Source organism: Chamaea fasciata, unplaced genomic scaffold, assembly GCF_029207755.1.
Source record: "Chamaea fasciata isolate MVZ Bird 193981 ecotype frontalis unplaced genomic scaffold, bChaFas1.0.hap1 SCAF_21, whole genome shotgun sequence".
Lineage (NCBI taxonomy): Eukaryota > Metazoa > Chordata > Aves > Passeriformes > Sylviidae > Chamaea > Chamaea fasciata.
Window position 1 is genome coordinate 5,163,642 of NW_027094106.1, and position 21,481 is coordinate 5,185,122.

General features: G+C 41.9%; 1 protein-coding gene across 2 annotated transcripts; it reads left to right on the forward strand.

The window, feature by feature from the left end:
- Window positions 1-277: 277 nt before the first annotated feature.
- Window positions 278-21,039, forward strand: TAF15 (TATA-box binding protein associated factor 15). Of its 2 annotated transcripts, XM_066201803.1 has the most exons (16): window positions 278-373; window positions 3,943-3,979; window positions 4,812-4,860; window positions 5,045-5,135; window positions 5,214-5,331; window positions 7,923-8,206; window positions 9,045-9,159; window positions 15,604-15,638; window positions 16,237-16,269; window positions 16,794-16,903; window positions 17,431-17,560; window positions 18,833-18,922; window positions 19,941-20,025; window positions 20,110-20,195; window positions 20,291-20,393; window positions 20,679-21,039. In XM_066201803.1, the coding sequence occupies exons 1-16, from the start codon at window positions 364-366 to the stop codon at window positions 20,716-20,718; spliced, it is 1,416 nt and encodes a 471-aa protein (XP_066057900.1). In that variant the 5' UTR covers window positions 278-363; the 3' UTR covers window positions 20,719-21,039. The 2 variants fall into 2 exon arrangements, with proteins under 2 accessions (XP_066057900.1, XP_066057901.1); XM_066201804.1 differs by lacking the exons at window positions 278-373; window positions 3,943-3,979; window positions 4,812-4,860; window positions 5,045-5,135; window positions 15,604-15,638 and having other exon boundaries at window positions 5,150-5,331.
- The last annotated feature ends 442 nt before the right edge of the window (window positions 21,040-21,481 follow it).

A 21,481-nucleotide genomic window follows, 5' to 3' on the forward strand; every position in this document is an offset into this window, starting at 1 on the left:
AGTGCGGAAAGCCGGGCGTGCAACCCCCCCATTTCCCTCTGCGCAGCCTGATCATGCCGTGTACATTTACTAATTAAATTAATCTAATCCTTTGACGCGATCCCCGCTGTGCCCGCACAGCCTCGCACCCCCTCTCCTTGGTACAACCCCCCCCCCCCCGCCCGCCGTACCTTGGCACGGCCCTGCTCCCCCCCATTCCCCCCCCCGCTTCCCCAGCCGGTGGTAGGCGCCGCGCGCGCTGATTGGCCGCCCTGCCCCGCAGTCCGCGCGAGCTGCGGGTGCCTCAGTGTGCGCGCGGCCGGCGCGGCGGGCGGGTCGGTCCCTGCGCTCCTTCCATTCCCTCCGCCCCTCGGCGCCGCCGCCATGGCTTCGGGTAGGTGCCGCCAGCCCCGCCGAGCTCAGCGGGCGGCGGCGGCTCCGCTTCCCGCCGCCGAGCAGCGGGCGCGGTGGGGCGCGGGAGGGCGGGCGGCGCGAGCGCCATGTGGCGCATGTGGGGAAAGGCCGCGGCCATGTTGCGGGGGACGCGCCCGCTTTTTCCCTCACGCCCCCCCCCCCCCCCCAAATCCCCCTGCGCTCGGTGAGGGGGAGGGGAGCCACGCCCCCGCCGGTGGCCCCCGTGGGCACGCCCATTCGGCCGAGGCCACGCCCCCTCCCCGGGGAGCCCCGCTGCGCGAGCCGCTCGGGTCACGCCCCTTTGGGCGCGGGGGCGTGGCCTGGCGGGCGCGCCCCCCACCCGTGTCGCAGTGGGGGGGCCGTGGGGTCCCTTTGGGGTCTTGTGCTCGGTTTGTGTATGGGGTGTAGCCCCCCCATTTTGGGGTCTAGGCCCCCATGTGGGAGCCCCCCGTTTGGGCTCTGCCACAGCCCCTCCAGTGTGACGTCTGGACCTCATTTTGGTTCATACTTCCCAGTGTAGGCCCTCCCGCCTCGGGTTGCGTACCCTCTCGTGTGTGAGATCTGGGCCCGATTTTGGTTCATGCCCCTCACTGTAGGCTCCCCCCACTTTTGGGTTGTGTACCCTTCCCCCCGGTGTGAGATGGAAGCCCTTTTGGGTCACAGCCCTTTCCTTGCGTGGACCCCGACTCTGGGTTGTGGTTTCCCCCCACACCCCATCCCGCTGTGAGATATGGATCACCTTTGGGTTGTGCCCCTCTGCATAACATGGTTTTTGTGCTTCCCCTTTGGATCAGCAGCCCCCCGTGGAATGCAGGCACCCCCTCCCTTGGGTCTTGCTCCTCTTTAGCACGGGAAATGCCCTCCCCACCCCGCAGCAGGGGAGCCACCTTTGTGTCCCACTGTGTGCTGCCTCTGCTCTGCCCTCTGTGCTCTTCACACAGGCTGAAGTGGGGGGCTTTACACCCCCTGCTGTGGGCTTAAACCCCTCCTGGCTGGGATTGTTTTCCAGCGGGGGCTTTAGTTGAGCACAGAAGCAGGATCCCCTCTCCCGGGTGACCTGACACAGCCCAGCTTCTCCTGGGGCCTCCCCAAGCACAGTGTGCTGTTTCTCCATCCCCTTTGAGGTGCGGATTGTTGGGTCCCCGGGCAGTGCTGCCCCTGTGAAGCCTTGGCTAGGTGTGGATACTCGTGTATCCCGGAGTGGGAGGAGGAATTCCAAGGCTGGCCGTGCTTTGTGGAGCGAGCCATGTTTTGTTGTGGTCGAGCCATTTTGGCGTTGTCTCGTGCTGCCTGTGTGAGTGATAGACAATACAAACAAAGCCAGGGCTGGGAAAGGAATCCTTTCATTCAAGAGCAGTTATGAACCAGGAAATGTGTCCTAAGGTACTAAAATTAATCCAAATCACGAATTTTTCTGCTAAATGAATAAAGCTTGGTGGTAAACTACATCCACTTCCCCCCATCTGTCAGCTGCTGACCAGTCAAACCACCTGAGTGTCTCCCCTGTTTTTAGTGATGTTCAAACATGAGGTTCTTTTTCTTTGGAGGATACTTAGAGGCAATGCTGCTTCTTTATATGGATTGCTTCATCAGACAACCTCAGTTTTCAAATGTACACAGCAGATTGTTGAGAGGAATAAACCCCCTGAGTAGTGCAAGGTGATTAGGCTGCTGTGTCCCACTTCATCAACAGGAAATCTTTCCAAGGACTTTTTAAACATTAAAAAAAAAAAAAAAAAAGTAGGAATTTCCAGAATAAACTGTTATTTCCAAAATTCCTTACAGACTCTTGTCCCCGTTGACCCCACGAAAATAAATCGATCAGAAGGTTGTAAGAGGTCCAGCAGAGGATGTATAAATAAAGGAAGTTCCTCTGATTGCATGTTTTCATATTTTACAGGCTTCTTATTTGGTTGCTTTCATTTTTTTTTTCCAAAATGTTGTGGTTTGGTGGAAGTTTGTTCAGAAGAAACCTAGGAGGTTAAGTGCAGTTCTTAAATTTATAGCTAGTTACATCCTTACGCAAGATTTTTCTGATACAACTGTTAATATTCTTTAATTAGCAGCATTAATGGCATATAAATGTTAGAGTTAAACCACAACCGTGTTTAACGGTGTGGTTTCCTATTTAACAGTAATCTTCATGATAATTTAAATGGAACCTGTGTAAAAATTTTACCTTACCCCTTAAAAACAAACTAGAATTGCACCTCTGTATTGTGTTTTAATTGCTTTTCAATATGAAAAAGCAATGAAATATTTTTGCAGCAATGTGAAAGGAGGAAAAATTCGCATCTAAGTGAAGCTGCTTCATAGGACATGTGAAATTTAACCTCCTTTCATCTCGTGTTAGGGTTTGGTAAATGTTTCTGTTACAGAATATGACACTTGATACTTTGTGTTTGCTTTGAGGAGATACTTTACAATTAAAAATGCAGCTTTGTGTCTGAATATCTCAGATATTCAGATACCCCCCTATCTCACATCCATCACCTCAGGTGATGCCCTCATCAAAGCTCTGGTTAAGTGTCTGTGTAACCACTGGCAGGGTTGGATTTATAGCCTGCTGAGGGAGGTGTAATGAGCAGATTCGGCAATCTGATGAGTGTTCTGATTGGAAAATGGTTGCAGTCATTTATGACATTTACCCTGCCTTGTAATTAATTCTCATTGTCAGCATTTTAGGCACTTCTGGGGATAAAGGCTGGAGAGAGAATGTGGGGGAAAGGGTGACATTGGGGATGAGAAGTTCCTAATAGATTTTATTAGACCATGGCACAAGAGTATTTTTTACGAATTCTCGGAGCGATTGTAGAGAAAAATTGCAGGGCTCACCCAGAATGTTTGCGGGATTTCAAGCAGTTTGAGGCTCCTGCCCATGAAGTGAGATGGATGGACCCTGGGCAGTGCAGGGGCTGGAAGGGCACGGAGCAGAGTGGGATGTGAGGACCCTCTGCAGGGCTGGGATAGGGATGGATGTGAGGCTGATGAAGCAGAGTGTGTGTGTTCTGTGTGCTGCAGCTGTCACGTGCTGCTGAGCTCTCAGCTGGCTTTTTCCTCTTGCAGTATGAGCAGAGGGAAGTGTCGTGGCTCCTCCATCCCTGATTTTTCATCTCCCATTCTGCCTGCATTTGTGCCCTTTAGCTCAGCAGAGCATCCCAAAAAGGGGTTCAGCTGCACTGGCCTACTTAGTTTTGCTTGATTAATTAAGCTGCTGCATTTTGCTCATTGATGATGGCACTATACTCTATAGCCATTAGAGGGGTTGTACAGTGCTGGGTGTTGGAAAAGACTCCTTGAAAACAGAATTCAGATCCTTCAAAAGGGACATTTCCAAGTGTGTGATGTCCCCCACACCCTGTGCTGCTGTCATTCCAGTCTTGATGTTTTCTCCTTTGTTAATAAAAAGGAGGCTTCATTCTGCAGGGATAATAGTTGTAATATCCAGTGTACTTGAACTTTTCTCCCCCTCCCCAAATTTTCCCCTCTGGTAAGTAGAGACTAAAATGTTCGTTGGAAATTCTCAATATGACTTATTTCTTCTTCTAGATTCTGGAAGTTACAGTCAGTCTGGGGGCCAGCAGAGGTATGTGAGGATTTTTGTTTTGCTGTTAGCAATTACATCTGCAAACTAAAAGACCATTTTGTATTCCCAGCATGATGACTGATTGTTCAGGGTAGAGTGTTGATAGGTTTTTGGAATTAAGGATGCAGAAAGCTTGCACCTGGGCCTCTCTCAAGATGTCTTACAAAACATGAGAAATCAGTCTGTGTTCCTGAAAAGAAGAAAATAATCTTGTAATGTAAATGAACGTAAATTGGAATGACATCTTGTAATAGTAAGAACTTTTGAAATGACATGAATATAGAGAAATACTTTTCCTGTGACTGCCTTAAGCTGTTCACTAAGATTTTAGCTAAAGGTTATATTTGTTATATGGCCCAAGGCTGCCAGGCATGTTTTCATCAGTGAGACAAGTGTTTTTATGGAAGTATAAAAATCATGGTTGATGCTGCCTGTGCTAATGAAGATCATGAGGTTTTGTGCATGTAGCACTGCCTGAGTTTGGGTTTGTATCTAAGTATGATGAATTTCAGCACCTGCTTCTTCTGTCAGTTCATGAAGGCTTAAAGAGGCAGAATAATGAGTAAGTATAATATAAAATTACAGCAAATCCAGGTTTCATGTACTTAAAATTCATATTTGAAACACAGCAGAAATTAAAGTAAGCTCTTCTGACTTCTGACAGTCAACCATTAATTCATTGTTGCCGTTTTTATATGCCTGGAACTGCAGTACTTTGATTAAACACCTATTTTGGAATAAGGAGAAGCTTAGAGATACCAAAAATACCTTTACTTTCCAACCTGTGTGGAGGACACTCGAAGCATTTCCTAAATGCATTTTTCTCTTCCAGCTACTCATCCTATGGCAATCAGAGCAGTCAGAATTATGGACAAGGACAGGTATGTTGAAAAAAACATTGTGGCTTTCAAAGCAGATGTTCCTTGAGTGAAAATAATTGTTCCTGGGCCAGGAAGAATTCCAGTCTCAGCTGTGCTTGATGTTTGCCCTTGTGTCTAGCCAAGGAAAACTGTAATTTACTGCTGTGGAAGTTACACTTATTTGAGTACATTCTTGAAATTACAGGGATATTCTGGTTATGGGCAGAGTGGAGACAATTCCTCCTATGGACAGAACTATGGAAGCTATCATGGGAACTATGGACAAAATCAATCAGGTTTGGCTAGCTTGTTACATTCATTGGCAGGATTTATAAGGTGAATATTGACTAAAAATTCTCTTCCTCCATTTCCAGGTTATGGACAAGATTCCCAGGGCTATGATGATGAATCCAGTTATGAAAATCAGAATCAGAGCTCATACAACCAGCAGTCCTATGGCAGCCAGGGGCAGCAGAAAGGCTCATCCAGAGGGTAAGGAAGCTGACTTTACCACTATCTATTTAAAGTATTGTCTACTTGTTGTGTATTCTTAACTAGAGCTACAATGTATTTCTTGCTAACATTGCTGAGAAAAAGACAAATATTTGAGGATCTGCATCCTTGAAACATTTTTATAACCTGCTGAGGGAGGTTATGAAATTAATTTGCAGCATTAATTTCTGAATGTCTGAAATAATGTCTGAAAGGACAGGAGGTACAGAAAGAATATTTCTTTTTATAAGAAGGATGGGTGAAGTTGTTTTGAAGTCAAGCTGTATGGTGACATACACTTTTTGAAAGACTTTGGATCGTGGCTACAATGGAGAATGGACTTGGCAGAGTGTTTTGATTAGGAGAAAGACCTATCAAATCCCTCTCCAATCACATTCTTTTGTATAAACTTACAGTGCTCTTTTATTAACTTCGAATAAGCTCTTAGCAAGGGAACTCTTAGCTGCTCTCAGATTGCAGGCTGCTTATCTGGCTCAGAATGCCTTTTCTTGAAAGGGAAAGGATTCAGAAATGTCCTTTAAGAATTATGTTTTGGTTTTCCAACTAAGTGGAGTTCTCAGAACATCGTGGGTTTATATCTTCATCAGGAAATTAAATGGGCACATGCATGCTGCACTCTGCTATTGCAAATGTATTTTACTTGTGATGTTGTATTGGATTCAGTTTCAGGAGGATTAATGATACAACTTTGAGAGTTTGTTGGAAAATACAACCTAACTTCTCAGAATGGCTTAAAAGGCCACTTAATGCTAGAATACCTTCAGTGTCTGCTTTACAAGCTTTGTGCCTCCACCCCGAGGTTACTGCTAGTGTTAGAGCTTTACTGAGGATCATGTGACCTCTTTTAGATACTCTGTTGAGTAGTAAACCTCATTCTTGTGTCCAAGGTCCAAATGGTTTTGTATTTTTTGCAAGGTGATAAAACAATCTAGGCTTGAGCAAACCTCTACTTGGTTTCTGGTTTTGTAGTTCATACAAAACATTTTCATATTAAAAAAAAAATCTTAATCTGCCAGCAATAGATGCCTTCACTCAGATTTTATTTTTGCTTCCATAACAAAGGCAGGTCCACAATTAAGCTTTGTTTTGCTTTGTTTTCTGAGTATTTGTGAGAACTGTGCAGAGTTAATAATGTAGTTTTTAACTCTGTAGATGTTCAGTAGAATAAAAACACAGCACGTAAGTCCTCCAACCAGTTGAGATCTAGAAAATGAAGAGAAGACCTTGACGGGAAGCCTCTCAGTGTAGAGAGGCTGTAATAAATAAGGAGAAGGTAGCAGCTTTGAAGAAGGTGGCCACAAAACTGCAGCTGTCACATCCTAGCGGAGCCAAGGGAAGGCAGCAAATAGTGGATGCTTTCAAAAATGCTTCCTTTGTTGGTAAAGGTGCGATGGCTAAGGCAGAGCTGACTTTTTTGAAGTGAAGATAATAACAAAAATCTTCACAAGCTGTTTACCACTGGGATTAGCAAGGTTAAAGCTGAGATCTAGGCTAGAAGTGGGGGAGAGCAGATTAAATGGTATTTACACAGATGGGATATTTTGGGATTGCTTTAACCCAGTGCACTGGATCTGAAAGTGCTTTGAAAAGCTGGTGGAAACTTTCTGGAGGCTCTTGTATTTTTTTTTTTTCCTTTTTCTGATATACTTTCACTAGCAAGTAAGATTCCCAAAGACTAGAAGGTGGCGGATCTAGTGCCTCATCAAAAAAGGGTAGAAGCAGGGAGGGGGAAGAGAAGAAAGGGTGGAAGAAGTCAGAGATTCTTTTCAGTTACTGAAAAAATAAGACAGCTAAGGCACTACTAAGTACCTGGGGGGAAACAAAGGAATGAGTAACAACCAGTGTTCCCTGGATGCAATTTATTCCTCATAAATCTATATTATGCCTTGCTGTGAAAGGCTAAGAGAACTATTCTCTCATCTATCTAGATTTTCAAAATGCTTCAGTTTCTGCTTCATATGCTGAAGTAGTTTAGGCAAGTGTGGTGTAGGTGAGATTCCCTTGTGGTTGCTCTGAAGTTATTAATCTTAATCTTAGAGAAGATTTATGACTCCCTCTTGGAATGTAGAGCTGTTTTTGCATTGTGTTGGAGTATTGTGGATGTGACAGTGGTCAGTGTTTCTGATGAGAGTTGCTGGGATAGTGTAGATGGCACTGAAGTGAGAAGAAGCACAGATATGTTACCAGAACAGTTAGAAAAATTCTTGATAAATTGTAGGGTGCCCAGAAGAAGAGAGGTTGCAATTCAGTAAAAGCCAAATGTTGGAATTTTTTAGGCAGCAAGTCTCAGCTGCACTGTACAGCATGAGCACTGAGGCTTTGGCCTGCAGGTGCAGAGGGAAGGATTTGGTCTTTAGCAGGTCACAGACTTTCCATCAGCTGTGGATGGTACTGGGAGAAGGGGAAAAGCAAATGTTGGACTGGGCCATGTGAGGGGAGTGATGCTCCTAAGTTATGTAATGAGGTAACTGCAATTAGGACATTTTAGCAACATCACCAATTTTCAGCTGTTAATTTGTTCTCTGCTCTGCGAACATTTAGCTATTAATTCAAATTCTGTTTGTTTTAAGTGGAAGAGGCTCTTATGAACAAAAGTCAAACTATGGTCAGCACCAAAGCTCTTATGACCAGCAGTCAAGCTATGGACAAAACCAAGACTCTTACGACCAGCAGTCGAGCTCCTATGACCAGCAGTCGGGCTATGGCCACCAAGGCTCCTATGACCAGCAGTCAGGCTATGGCCACCAGAGCTCTTATGACCAAAAGTCAGGCTATAACCAGCACCAAAGCTCATACGGCCACTCCCAGCAATCCTACCAGTCTCAGAAGGGAAGCTATAGCCACAACAACCAAGGTAAAATTCACAGCTTGAATTGGGTATTGGTTAATAAAATTGAGCAGAAGCTCTGTGAAATGGTTGGATTTCCTTCTGCAGGCAGTTGATTTGATAAATGGTTAAATTGTTTTCCATGTTGATATTCATGGGGGCTGTTTTATTTGTTAAGACTTTCAAAAGTTATATTATAGGGAGATTGAAATCTCTTGGGGTCCCAAAACGGTTGTATTTAAGTATGTTAGATCAACCTTGCAGAGTCTCTGTCCATGAGTTCTGCAAATTCTAGATGGAATTTTTTTCCCAAGCTATTTTGAACTCTCTTCCTGCACGAAGGTGACATGTCTTGTTCAGCCATGAGGAGCTTTTGCACTTCACATTCCAGCTTTATGCTGTGTAGGTGAATTGTGAGATAGAAGGAGAAGTTTAAGATGGAGCCTTTTTTTCTGCATTAGCTTCACACCAGCAGCACAACCCACTCTATTTATCCTTGTTCTGTCTTCGGTGATGTCTTTTGCAAGCTGGGAGGGCTGTATGGAAGTCCAATGGGAAAAGTGTATTTTAGACAAGATGTGTTTAATGTTTGGAAAAGGGAGTGTAATTACAGAGTGTTTTCTACATTCTGATATTCTCTGTGACCCTGGGAGCCAAGGGAGATAATGGAGCAAAGTTTGGTTTGTTTTTTTTCTCCTTTTTGGCACAGAGCATGCATGTCAGAGAGATTTAGGAGTTGATAGATCTCAGATGTAAATGGCAGAGTTAATGAAGAGGAGGTGGGAATTGCAGGGTGTGAATTTTCCCTGTGCTGCAGTTTGCACGACAATTGATTTTTTGTTTTTGGTTTGCCTCATTCTCTCAGATGATCGCCGTGAAAAGAGCAGGTATGGAGAAGATAATAGAGGATATGGCGGGTCACAGGGAGGAGGTAGAGGGGGATATGACATGGATGGAAGAGGTCATATGTCTGGATATAGGTAAGTGATCTCATTCCAGTGCCTGCAGCTCCTTACCCTTGTTTCCTATTATTTAGCTGGTTTTCGTTTTTGTTTATTATTACGTCTGTTCCTAAGGTGGTTCAGGTTTAGATTTCCAAAACTGAAAGGTTTCTAAAATTAAACCTCTCTGCACTGCACAGAAATGGGTTTTGCCTAGGGGAGCAGCTTTTAGATTCACATAGATTGAGACCAAGCATTTGGTTGTTTTGACACACAGCTGCATTTTATTTGCATGAGTTGTAATACAAAAACTGCCTCAGCCCATCTCTTGTTGTCAGTGACGAGAAAACCAACAGCCAGTGATTGAGAAAAATGTATAAAATTCTTACCTAAGGTAGCTCACATTTTATCAGTGAAGTGTTTTGGCCTTGAATAATTTAGTAGTAACATCACTTGTTCTTTGTTGCTTTTTCTCAGTTTTAAACTTCTATTAAAATACACATCTTTTGTTATTGATTTGTCAGTCTAAACACGTTTATTTTGGGTAGATCTGAAATACTAACAATGCTGCCACCCCTTTCCCCATTGCCTTAGGCCCTGTACTGTCAAGAAAATTTATGCACATATTTAATTCTGTGCTTGCAGATGATTTCATGCAGAGGTCTGTGATTAGGACCTTGGCTTTAAAGCCTACTGAATTAAACATATGACATATTATTTATTAATAACTCACACAACTGGCTCCCCTTTGTGTCCCTCTGAGTGGTTGGAGGTGCAGAGGGCTCACTGATGCAGGGCAGGAATGTTGAAGCTTCCAGAGAGCTTTGAGGTGTTGCTTGTCAGCACCACTTATCCTTCAAAAGGCTGCACAGCTCTGGGTTATTCCTAAACTCCTGATGAACAACTCTATAATTATACAGTATTTGCTGTTGGAACTGATCTGATTTAAATAAAATAATCCACTAGTTGGTTATTTTTAAAGGTATTTATTTAAATGGTATTTAAACTCTGTCTGCTTCTGAGATGCTCCTAAATTGTACTTAATGGCTTGTTTATAACGATGTAGGAGGATCTTCCCTCTTCTAATTAGGTATGGTAGCACAATTAGAAAATCACATGAGTGTTATTTTATGTTTGCTGGGGTTTTATATAACATAAACCTAATGCATATTTTTCTGTAATATTTTTATAATAAAGACAAATTTATATACTAAAAATAAACATAAATATACATAGCAAAGAATTCTATAATATATAGGACCTCGCATAAAACAAAAATAACAAGCAAAATAATTTCTAAGTTAATTTTAATTTTCAGTTAAAACTAAACTTTTTTTTAAAATTAGATTTTCTTTGTGGATGAGGATTTTCCATATTCCTGTGTTAAAAAACTGTTTTTTTAAAAAAAAAATCTTTATAGCCAAGCCCTTTCCAATAATAGCAATGAATGTGAGCTTCAAAAAACACCCTGCTGATAGATTTTGTCACTTTGAAACAAACTTGGGTCTTTGCAAGATGAAGTCAAATGTATCAGTGTCTGTGAAAATAAAGCCTCTTGCCATATTTTTCCAAAATGTAAGGAAACTTTTGCTCACACATCCATGTAGATCATGGAGCTTCACTGAACTGGGAAACCAAAAGAAGGGAAAGAGGGGAAGTGGAGGAAAATTCAGGGAAGTGGCAGCATTTATTAGGAATTCTGTGTGCTTCTGTTAAGTGTTGTGGGCTTCATTGGTATTTTTGTGGAAATTTTCTGGAACTACAGTGTCACGTATCTTTATTCAGTCTTTTTGCATAACTGTGGCAGAGGATTCTCCTTCTGACATGTATTTTACCGGCCGTGCTTATTAGAAAAGTCTAAAAGATTAAATTAAATAACAAACTCTATAATGAAGGGGAAAATAACTTGTAATAAGGTAAGAAATCATGTTCAGTCCTGTGAAAATGTGGGGTTTAAGGGTAGGGGTTCTTTGGAGGGCTTATATTCTTGGGTTTCTCATATTTATTTATCTTATTTAGATCTCCTATTTATTTTTTTTTTAGAAAATACATGTAGAAATATCAGGTTGATCTGCAGTAGCCACCATTTTCAGTTGTTTTGGTCCCTTTTTAATGCCAAACTGTGAAAATTCCATAGCCATCAGGAGATAATTTAAAATCTTGTCTGCACAGATACTTTAACGATGCTGTAATCACAGAATTCCAGAATGGTTTTGGGTTGGAAGTGACCTCAAAAATCACCTTGTTCCACCCTCTGCCATGGACAGGGACACCTTCCACTATCCCAGAGTGCTCAGAGCTCCATCCAGCCTGGTCCTGAACACTTCTGGGGATGGAATATTATTAATGGAGGCTTTGACTTTTATAGTGCTTAGAAAATGACATGTAAAAATTGCTGCTTGACTTCACAAATTAATATCAAATATGAGACCACAATGAATAAATCTCTTATTCTTAGCTAATTATAATTCTTCCTTGAGTGACATTTAGACACAGGGAGAACTTGATGCAGCTTTAGAGGTGTAGTTTTAATATGAAAACCAGAAGGACTTGGCCGTGTCCTGTACTGAATGCTTTCAGCACTCATTTTTCTTTTGTGCCTGTGGAAAGTCACCCAGTACTGAGAAGAAAATATCTTTTGAGAAATTCCTGTTCAGTTTTCTTAGCTGGTATTAGTCCAGTAAAGAACTCACATTTTGTCGTGTGTTATAAGTTCACATTTTAGTTTTAATAGCTTAGGTTTCAGAATTATCCTTGAGATTTTTTTTTAAATGGTTTTGAATTGTATCTTTTGGGGTTTTAGTAGAATTTCCCCATGCTATTGTTTTGAAGCTTGAAAAATTGATGATCTCACTAATTTTTATTCTGACTAAGAAGTCAAATATTTCCCTTTTCTTCATAGTAGAAGAGTGTCATCTTTTGGTTAGAAAGCAGGAACAGCAGGTCTTGAGAATGCATAGTTTTACTTTAAGATATTCACCCAAGCTTTTTGGAGTCCTCGTCTGAAAAACAAGAATTAATGGTTACTGTGGCTGAGGGACTCAATTGTTTTGGTTAAAGCTGTAAGTGGGAAACACAGGAGCAGACAAAGCAGGTGAGAGAAGCTTTGCTCAGCTCACAGACTGTGCTGGAGGAACCACAGGCATGCAGTTCAGAAAGGATTTACCATTGTGTTAGGATTTGTCATAGAAATCCTGATTTTGCTCAGCATAGAGCATTTTTTATCTCTTGTGCAGATTTATGGTGACCTACTATAAACAAAAGCTACCTATGCAGCCTAATTGTTGTATCAGCTATTAGGAGTGGGAATTAGTGTGATATAAATGAACTACAGCATAGTGCAGATGTGTTTTACAACTGTGGTTTGTGTTCAGAATTAATATTTTGATTTGTAACGGATATGCTTGAGTTTAGCCTTTTGGAGACTTAGGAAAAATGTGAACAGAGGCAATAAATACAAGCAAGGGAAAAAACCCCATCTGTCAGTAACTGTTGGTGCACTAAATATTCTTCTCTTGTTTGTAAAATACACTCTTAGGTGTTAGGGACACACTTGGTGAGACAGCTACACGTTGGAGACTGAAATTTGGTCCCTGAATTCTTGGTGCTGCTTCTGCCAGTATCTGATATTTATAAAACTGCATTTCTTGTGTGTTGAGCTCCCCATATTACCTGTACTTCAATTTAAAGAGCTCTTCCCAGCTGGATTAAGCAATATCCAGATGAAGTCCAGTTACAGACTCGAAGGGGATGATAAATCTGTGATTGAATATGGGGTGAAAAGAACAGCTGAGCACTTCTCTTTCATAGCAACGAGTTCACACACCGTGTGGTGCCTTGTCACATTCTGGCTGCCTGCAGTTCAGCCTCTTATTTATTGCCTTAGCCAGTGGCACTGCTGAATTTTAACTGCCTGTTCATGTTTCTAACATAGGATATTAAGACTCCAGAGTCCATCTGGTCACACATCTCTGAGGTTTGTGTGCAGACCTGGTAAAGCAGTGGGCTGTGTAATGCTGCAGTTGTATTTTCCACATGTTTTATGACAATAATGTGGGAACTAATTCAGTTCTGAGGTTGAATTTTGGGTCTCAGTGAGGGGTAAATCTGAGACTGTGGCATCAGCTGCTTGCAGTTTCTGTGTTTGACTTGCTGCAGGATATCTGCCTGATCCCAGGGAATCTTGGCTAGCTTTGCCCAGCAATTGCAGGAAGGTAACAAACTGCAGCTTCATAAATCACATATCAAATGCCACATAAAAATGTAGGAAAGCATTCATCCATCATCAAAGGTTGTTCCAGATTTTTGTTGGGTTGGTCATGTGAGACTAAGCAGAAGACAACATGCTGAGGCATACTTGGGCAAAAACGTATTTCTGTAGACACTAATTTAAAAACTAATTAAAATTACTGATTGCACTCATTAGTGCAGGGTGCAGAACTGCTGCATTACAGAATTAAGGCATTGGACTGTGACTTCCTTTACATTTCCCATATTCAACTCCAACTTCTCAGGATTATGGTGCACACATTTTCACCCCAGCATCCTACAAAACCCTCACTTCCAGCAAAATCCTGGTTGTGTTGACACAAACTTACTTTGTGTAAGACTTTAGATTGTTGGGATTTTCTAACTGCCACAGTCTTCCACATCAGAAAATGTATTTGTTCTGGATATTGCTGTCCTGATGAGCTGGGACCATAATCTGGGGTTGGAAAATTTTAATAACATTTACATGGTTGGTATTACTCACTGTTGTTGTTTATGAGTTAAAATCCCAGAAAAACAGGCATCCTTCTAAAAATTGTTGTGTCATAATGAAGTTTTTTTTTTAGCTGAAGTGAATTGGAGGTGGCAGAAAGGTATTTACAGTAAATTTTATCATCACCATTGTGTTTTTAATCATCAGTCCTTCAAAACAGACAGCCTTGAATAAAGGCCAGCACTGATGCTGCATGTAAAATCTTTAATGAGCAGAATGAATTAATGAATAAATGACACTGCATTTTAGCATTCAGATTTCTTCTGTGGTACAGCAATAAAATTTACAGCAAAATTTTATTTTAAGAAAAGTTCCAGTAAAAGTGATATCTGTTGTGCCAAACTGTCCCAGAATGTCAGTCACCCTCCAAAGGGTGTCTCTTAATCCCGGTTTGATAATAACCTGTTGAAACCTTATTTGGTCCTCACTTTGGGCACATTTTCTCTCATAAATGTTAAGTATCAGCAGCTTCCATTTCTGACTTTCTGTTTGCTGTGACAGATGGACAGAGTGCCAAAGAAATGACTCCCTAATTTTACTTCATTGCCTTTTGGTGGGTGCTTGTGTGCCCTGTTTGGACTCTGATGTGTGAGCAGACAGATAGAATTAACACCTGCAGTGGTTTCTAGTCACAGAGTGCTTTGGTGAGGAGGCACAATAGCTCCAGAGGCTGGAGATATTTCGCTGCAGCAGGTTTGAGCTCACACTGCCTTTATCCTGGTGAGAAAGCTCTTGGGATTAGGTGATCCTGCCTGCTTTTGAGGCAGCTGTGTCCCTCAGGACGAGGAGGACAAGCAGGCAGTTGTACATTGGAAGCATGAGATTGGCCTTCTGACATTTGGTTATTGACTTTCTAAAAAAAATCCAGTGGTTGTATTTTTCCTGAAGGCTCTGAGTATTGATTATCTTGTGTTCATAACATGGATGCAATTAAAAATGCTGTTGTGAAAAATCCTTCCAGTACAAACCTTTCCAGTGGAAAAAAAAAAACCAACAAACAGTGAGGGTTTATTTTCATGCACATAATTGGAGGCATAACAACCTGTTTTAAATCCTCTTCTAACCTTTGAAAATTGATGTGTGTATTCTCTTAACTTGGTCTACATTTTGTGCCACAGGTTTCAGAATGAATGAAATAAAACTTCACGGCCTCTGCTTTTGAAGCTCACATACACACACACCTTCTCTGTAATGCCAAGTGCTGTAGTACAGTAGGTCCCCACAGAGCCTTGCTCAGAGAATGGCTCATTCTGCTAAATTATCCCCTCTATTATGAATGCATAACAATAGAGATTAATTTTAGCTCTTTTGACTTCCAGGAAAGTACTAAAGTACTAATTATTCCACAGTAGCAATTACATCTACAATTAAAGCCCACATTAATCTTCATGAAAATAACATTTTTTGCTTAAAACCCCAGTTATGAATAGCTGTTATTTTGGCTGATGGGACGGGAGAAAATATTGAACCAACCACATGTGTATGGGTTAGTTTAAAATACTCCTTAGGGCTTCTCTCCTCCAGTGCAGCACCCTGAGAGATTTTTTTTTCTTTGTAATTTAATCTCTGAACATGAATGGGTAGTGAGGAGAACGTAGACATGGTGCTTTAGCTGCCAGACAGTAATTCTCAACTTGTCATCAGTTAACTGTAGATTGAGCCTTGGGCTCAGCACATAGAGACTTAAGGAAGAAATCATTTCTTCAATTTTTCCTCTGCAGTGGTGGTGACCGTGGTGGCTTCAAAAATTACGGTGGTAAGTGCCGAGTATCCAAAAATGTTTCAGTGGAAATTCTTTATAAATCTAAAAGCCACCAATATCTTGTTACTATCTAGTAGAAGCATTATAGAGTTTTGGTGAGGCTGGTGTGTTCACGAGTTTTAATAGCCAAACTTGTAGCAATAAACTGGATTTTCTACTTTGTCAAATTGCATGAAAGAATTTGTGGAGACAGTGACGTTCACCGGATTATTTTTTTTCTTTTCTTTTTTTAATTTTTGTTACAATGCTTCTTAGAAAGGTACTAGAGGTAGAAAGAAAAAAAAAAGTGGGAAACTGCTTGGTGATGTGACAACCAGCATTTGCAAGCAAACACCAGCACAGCATCAGTGTGGCAACTGCCACATGCTGCAAGTTAAAGAACACGTTAACGTCCTACAGACACCTTCTGTTGAACGTTTAAATCTAAATATTCTCTAAATCTCTGGTTAATGTCTTAGATCTTAGATGCATTGCATACATTCTTTGTATATTTTCTTGTTGCTAAAAAAGTCACTTGAATGTGTCGTGCTAAAAATAGTCTTTTTTCTTTCTTTTTTTTTTTTTTTTTTTTTTTGTCAAACCCATATCATAGGTCAAAGGGATTATGGACCGAGATCAGATGCTGGTAAGGAAACAAGCCATGAGTGGGAGTGGATTGTAGCTCTTAGGTCACTGCTTTTAAAATGTTTGTCTAGAAAGATGGATGTGGCTGCAATTCCCATGGCTCAAAAGAAACCCAGCTAAAGCATGCCTTCCCTGAAAGAAATGTATTTCATTAAAGTGCATGTGAATTTTTGGATGTTAATGCAACAAGTAAGAATTTCCTGATGAATTCTGAATGTGCTTGAGCCAAGCAGCTGCTTTCACTGCCATCACACTTCTGCTAAGTTTGTGTTATTTAAAACACACACTGCTCTGGTGGGCTGGGATGCCCAGCTGCATGAATGTTGGGCGTGAGGCTGGTCAGCTGCCCAGTGTACTCAGTTGATGGTGTTAGCCTCAGAATTAAGCTCCTGCTCCTCTTTTATTTCACACAAAGTGTCTCTGGGATTTAAGGGTCTGCCACTGGGCAGCACAGAGCTGTGCTCAAAATATTGCTGCAGGTGCCTGTACAAAAGCACATGGTAAATGCAGCTTAATTTTCCGCAGATTCAGAGTCTGACAACTCTGATAACAACACCATCTTCGTGCAAGGACTGGGAGAGGACGTTTCAACAGATCAAGTGGCAGACTATTTCAAACAGATTGGGATCATAAAGGTATGTGAAATTGTGGGTCGGGAGGAAGGGAACTGGTGGAGCTGATGTACTGGAAACGTACTGGTATCATTCAAGGCAGAGTTCTCTCTGGCTCCCAGCAGTTGTAGATAATATTTTATCTGGGTTCCCAGCTGACAGCTCATTTGTAAGCTGGCAGCACTAGCACCTTTCTCCTAGTGACATTTAGATTGCTTTGTGTCTCTTCTTTAGTCTTTATAGCCCTGACACTCTATCCATTGTGCCACCCTCGTACTGCAGCATGTGTGCCTCTGTTCTGTGGCTGCTGCTTCTGGTTCTGCAATTCTAAATTAGGATTCTGTGCACTTGACCTCATTTTTTTGTTAAAACTGGGCCCATCATTACTTCATGGAGAACAGCCAGTCAGTATCCTTCAGTCAAATCCCTCTGTTTCTGCAGGCCAGCTCCAGGAGAATATTCTCACTAAAGATACTTAGTGTTACAGTTTATGCTCTGAACTGATTTCAGCAGTGTCTCTGCTATGCCAAGTGTACAACCTTTCTTTTCAGACCAACAAAAAGACTGGCAAACCCATGATAAATCTGTACACAGACAAGGATACTGGCAAGCCAAAGGGAGAAGCCACGGTGTCTTTTGATGACCCTCCTTCTGCTAAAGCAGCAATCGACTGGTTTGATGGTGGGTGAGAGTTACCTGTTCCTTTGGCTATTTATGAATCTAACAGGCAGTGGAAGAAGCAAATCAATTACCTTTTTGGAGGCCCAGTGCTTCTATTCATGTAGCTTTTTGGTTGGGTTTTTTGGTTTTGTTTTCAGAGTTTTTGGGTAGGTTATAGTTGGGGTTTTTTCTTAAACAAACACCTATATTTCATGATTTCTTGTGTGTATTGGATTTCTTCTCTTGTTTCATTAAACAGCAGATAGTGATTTAGACCCAAAATGCGCAGTGAAACTAAGGGTTTGCTGCTGTACCTCAGTCACCCATGCACAAGGTACTAGAGGTGGTGTTTCTGTGAATTCTTGTTTAGACCAACAGAGCTGTAATCTGTGTTAGCAGCTGGAGGGATTCCCTGCAGTGTTGCTTTGATATTTTTAGTGTTGTGAGAGCATTGTTAGAGTTTGGGAATGGTTATTGCAATTTTGTGCTGAGTGCTCTCTATATACACAGTGAGGAACAAGGTTTTAAAATTAGAGATTTGTCCCAGAAATAATACTGATGTAAAACTCCTCAGACTGCAGGAATTACAATGTCACTCCTGTAGTAATAAACTCGAGGGGGTGAGGGAAAAGTGCCTTCTCTTGTCACCTTGGGTGTTCACAGAATTTTAGTTATACTGGGTAGAAACAAAAGGTCATACTCTTCATCTAAGTGGGAAATGATACTGCTTAAAAAAAATGGCATGGCATGCTAGTCTGATATTTGTATTTGCTAATAAAATGCAAATTGACTTTCATTTAAGAGGGTAAGGCAAATACAACTATATTAGGCACATGTGCAGTGCTGTTTGTCTGTGATAAACATTGCATCTATGAAGAACCCACTCCCTGAAAACCATGAACTTCATTTAAATAGACTTGGGAGTTAAGTTTTGGGCTGGCTATTGAGTGCTACAAAAGCCTTGTTGGCTTGGTGGAATTACAGACAGTTCAGACATCCAAACTACTTCCCATGAGCATGGCTGAAAATCTTTTAGACATTCTGATGTCTTTAAATTGCAACTTACAGGTCTCATTTAAGCTAAAATATCTGTAGGTTTGTGGAGAGTTTAGCAAGCACATCAGTGTTTCCATCTCACCTTTGGACCAGTGCTTTCAAAACCAAGAGATTTACTGCAGCTTCCCTGTGTCTCAAGAGTTTTGTGTTCAGTCTGGGTGTGCAAATCACTTCTGCTCTGCTGGACTTGCTGCTGTGTTGTTGGGAGCTGTATTGATCCCTTCTCTCCTCCCACAGGAAAAGAATTCAATGGCAATGTTATCAAAGTTTCTTTTGCAACCAGAAGACCTGAATTCATGAGAGGAGGTGGAGGTGGCGGGCGTCGAGGTGGGACTAAAGTCTGTAGAATCCTTCTTTTTGCACAGTTAAATGCTTTTTCACTGTGATTGATTCATGAAAGAGTAGTTGACTTTGAAACAGTGATTCATCAAATATATGGGCCTTTGGGATTCTGCCAGGAAAGGGAGTAATGAGGATTGAACCCAGTTAAGTAAACTAAAGTCTGTAATCTCTTCTGGGCAGCACAGAATTTATGCTTTCCTTTAGAACTGGAAATTCTCCAGATCTTGTCTCAGCGTTGCTTTTAAAGAGAAAGTGTAGCAGAGATGTTGAACTGTACCAGCCCCACACATATAGGGGGCAATTTCCAGTGAGTATTTGCTTGTTACAGTGAAGCCTGAGATACTGTTTCCAGCTGGGATTAAGCAGGGTACATAATTCAGCTGCTGCTGGCTTGGAGCAGCAGTTAGATTTCTGATTCCTTTAATCAAGGCCATATCAATCTCCCTGATTCTCTGCATGTACGGTTTTGTCAGTAATCCATGGGGTATTCATTACCATTTCCCAGGAATCATGCTTTGGGCAGTGACCGTCAACAAATTCTAGTTCTGAAGTCAGGCAGTTCTGTAGGCTGATGAAAAGGATTCTTCAATAACTACATTTGGTATAAAAGTTCTAAATTTTGTGATGCAGAAAGCAAGAATGTTATCCCTGTGCCTGTGTTAGAGGCATCCTGGGATTGATCCAGACTTCTTTTATTGTTAAATTTTTGTTCTGTGGCTATGTCTGGCCATAAGTAACTGATCTCATACCTTGTTAAATCTTTCTGAAATTTTATTAATGCATGTAGTGGGTTTGTATTTACCCAGTGGCAATTCAAGCAGATCAGGTTTTTCCTTTACTGCTGAAAAAGAATTTATAATAAATAGTGGGAATATATTTGCATTAAACACTCCATTCACATGAAAGGTCTGTCACTTGGAGTCTGAAGGTAGTGACAATCTCTGACACCTGTTCATCATGTGCAGTTCATAGAACTTTATTCTGATTATAATTTTGTCTACAGGTTCACGAGGTGGCTATGGAAGAGGTGGGGGCTTCCAGGGTAGAAGTGGGGAACCCAAAAATGGTGATTGGGTTTGTCCTAACCCGTAAGTGTCATTTGAATTGGGATGGGCTGTTTCATGTGTGCTTCATCCTCACAGCTCGCTCTGGGGCATCCTTGTCTGTTCCAGGTCCTGTGGCAACATGAACTTCGCTCGCAGGAATTCCTGCAACCAGTGTGGTGAGCCCAGACCAGAAGATTCACGTCCAGCAGGAGGTATGCAAAACCAGCTACACCTCTTAAATGTTTCAAGTGTCCATATCATCTGCATCTTTGTGAAAAAGCTGCTGTATTTCCATGTTTTTCCCCAGATTTCCGTGGCAGAGGTGGCTACGGAGGAGAGCGGGGCTATCGAGGGCGCGGTGGCCGAGGCGGGGACCGGGGCGGTGGCTACGGGGGCAAAATGGGAGGAAGGTAAGAGGAGCCTTTGCCCTTGCTTGGCTGTGGGATTGATAGGGACTATGGGAAAAAGGGTTGTTTATATGTGTGAGTACAACTGCCGTGAAAACATGAATTACAGATAGGAGCTTGCAGAGAGAATCGCTCCGTCCGGCTGTTGAGTTTTGTGAATGTTTCTGGATAGGCTCTCTATAAACACAGAGCAGCACACAGACGTCATTGGAGAAATGTTTGACTGAAGGGACTGTTTGTTACTTGCTTCATTTGTTACTTGCTTAGAACCTTTTCTTTCCCTTCCAGAAATGATTTCAGAAATGATCAACGCAACAGACCATACTGAAGACCACTGTGAATGTTTTGTTTGTCTTCTTGATGCGTTTGATAGTGAATTTGCCTGCAGCTTCACCCATGGCCTCTTTCGATAGTGGAATTGAGTGAAACTAGATTTTTATTTTGGTGGGAGGGATTGGGGTGGTTTGGGAGGATTTTTTTTTAAGCAAGACATTGAAATTTAATCCTAATTTCCACATTCTCTTTTCTTCCCCCCGCCCCATACCTTTTCAACAGGCCCTAAGAAGGAAAAGGATAAACTGTAAAATATTGCCAAAATATGAAGTGTTTTGTAATACAACAATAAATGCTGATTGTTTTATTTGTGAAATCCTGCTGTTTCACAATTACTTGAGTTGCATGCACTTCCTTACATATTCCAGTGTTCCTGTGGTATGGCTTAAGCAGTAAATAAGCACTTGTTTGGAGTTGCACTGCAGCTCTTAGCTGAGCTCTGTGTGTTCACAGAATCTGCAGTCAGGTCAGTGATGAGCCTCCTTGCTGTCCATATCCTCTATCCTGGATGTGCAGACTTGTCCTGTGCTCCTTTCCTTTTTCCCTCCAGTGGTGCTTGCAAACCTGCTTTGGTTGCCCTGCACCCTGAGGAGAGCAGGCAGACAGCAGTGTGTGTTCTACTACTGCCAGGGGGCAGAACAGCTCAAAATCCAAGGTGGGATGACTTTAAAAAAAGTGATTTGCTACATCTTGCTGCTTTTGGAAAGTGGGTGATGGAAACAGTGTGTGCAGCTGCTTCATCCTGGAGGTGAGGTTCA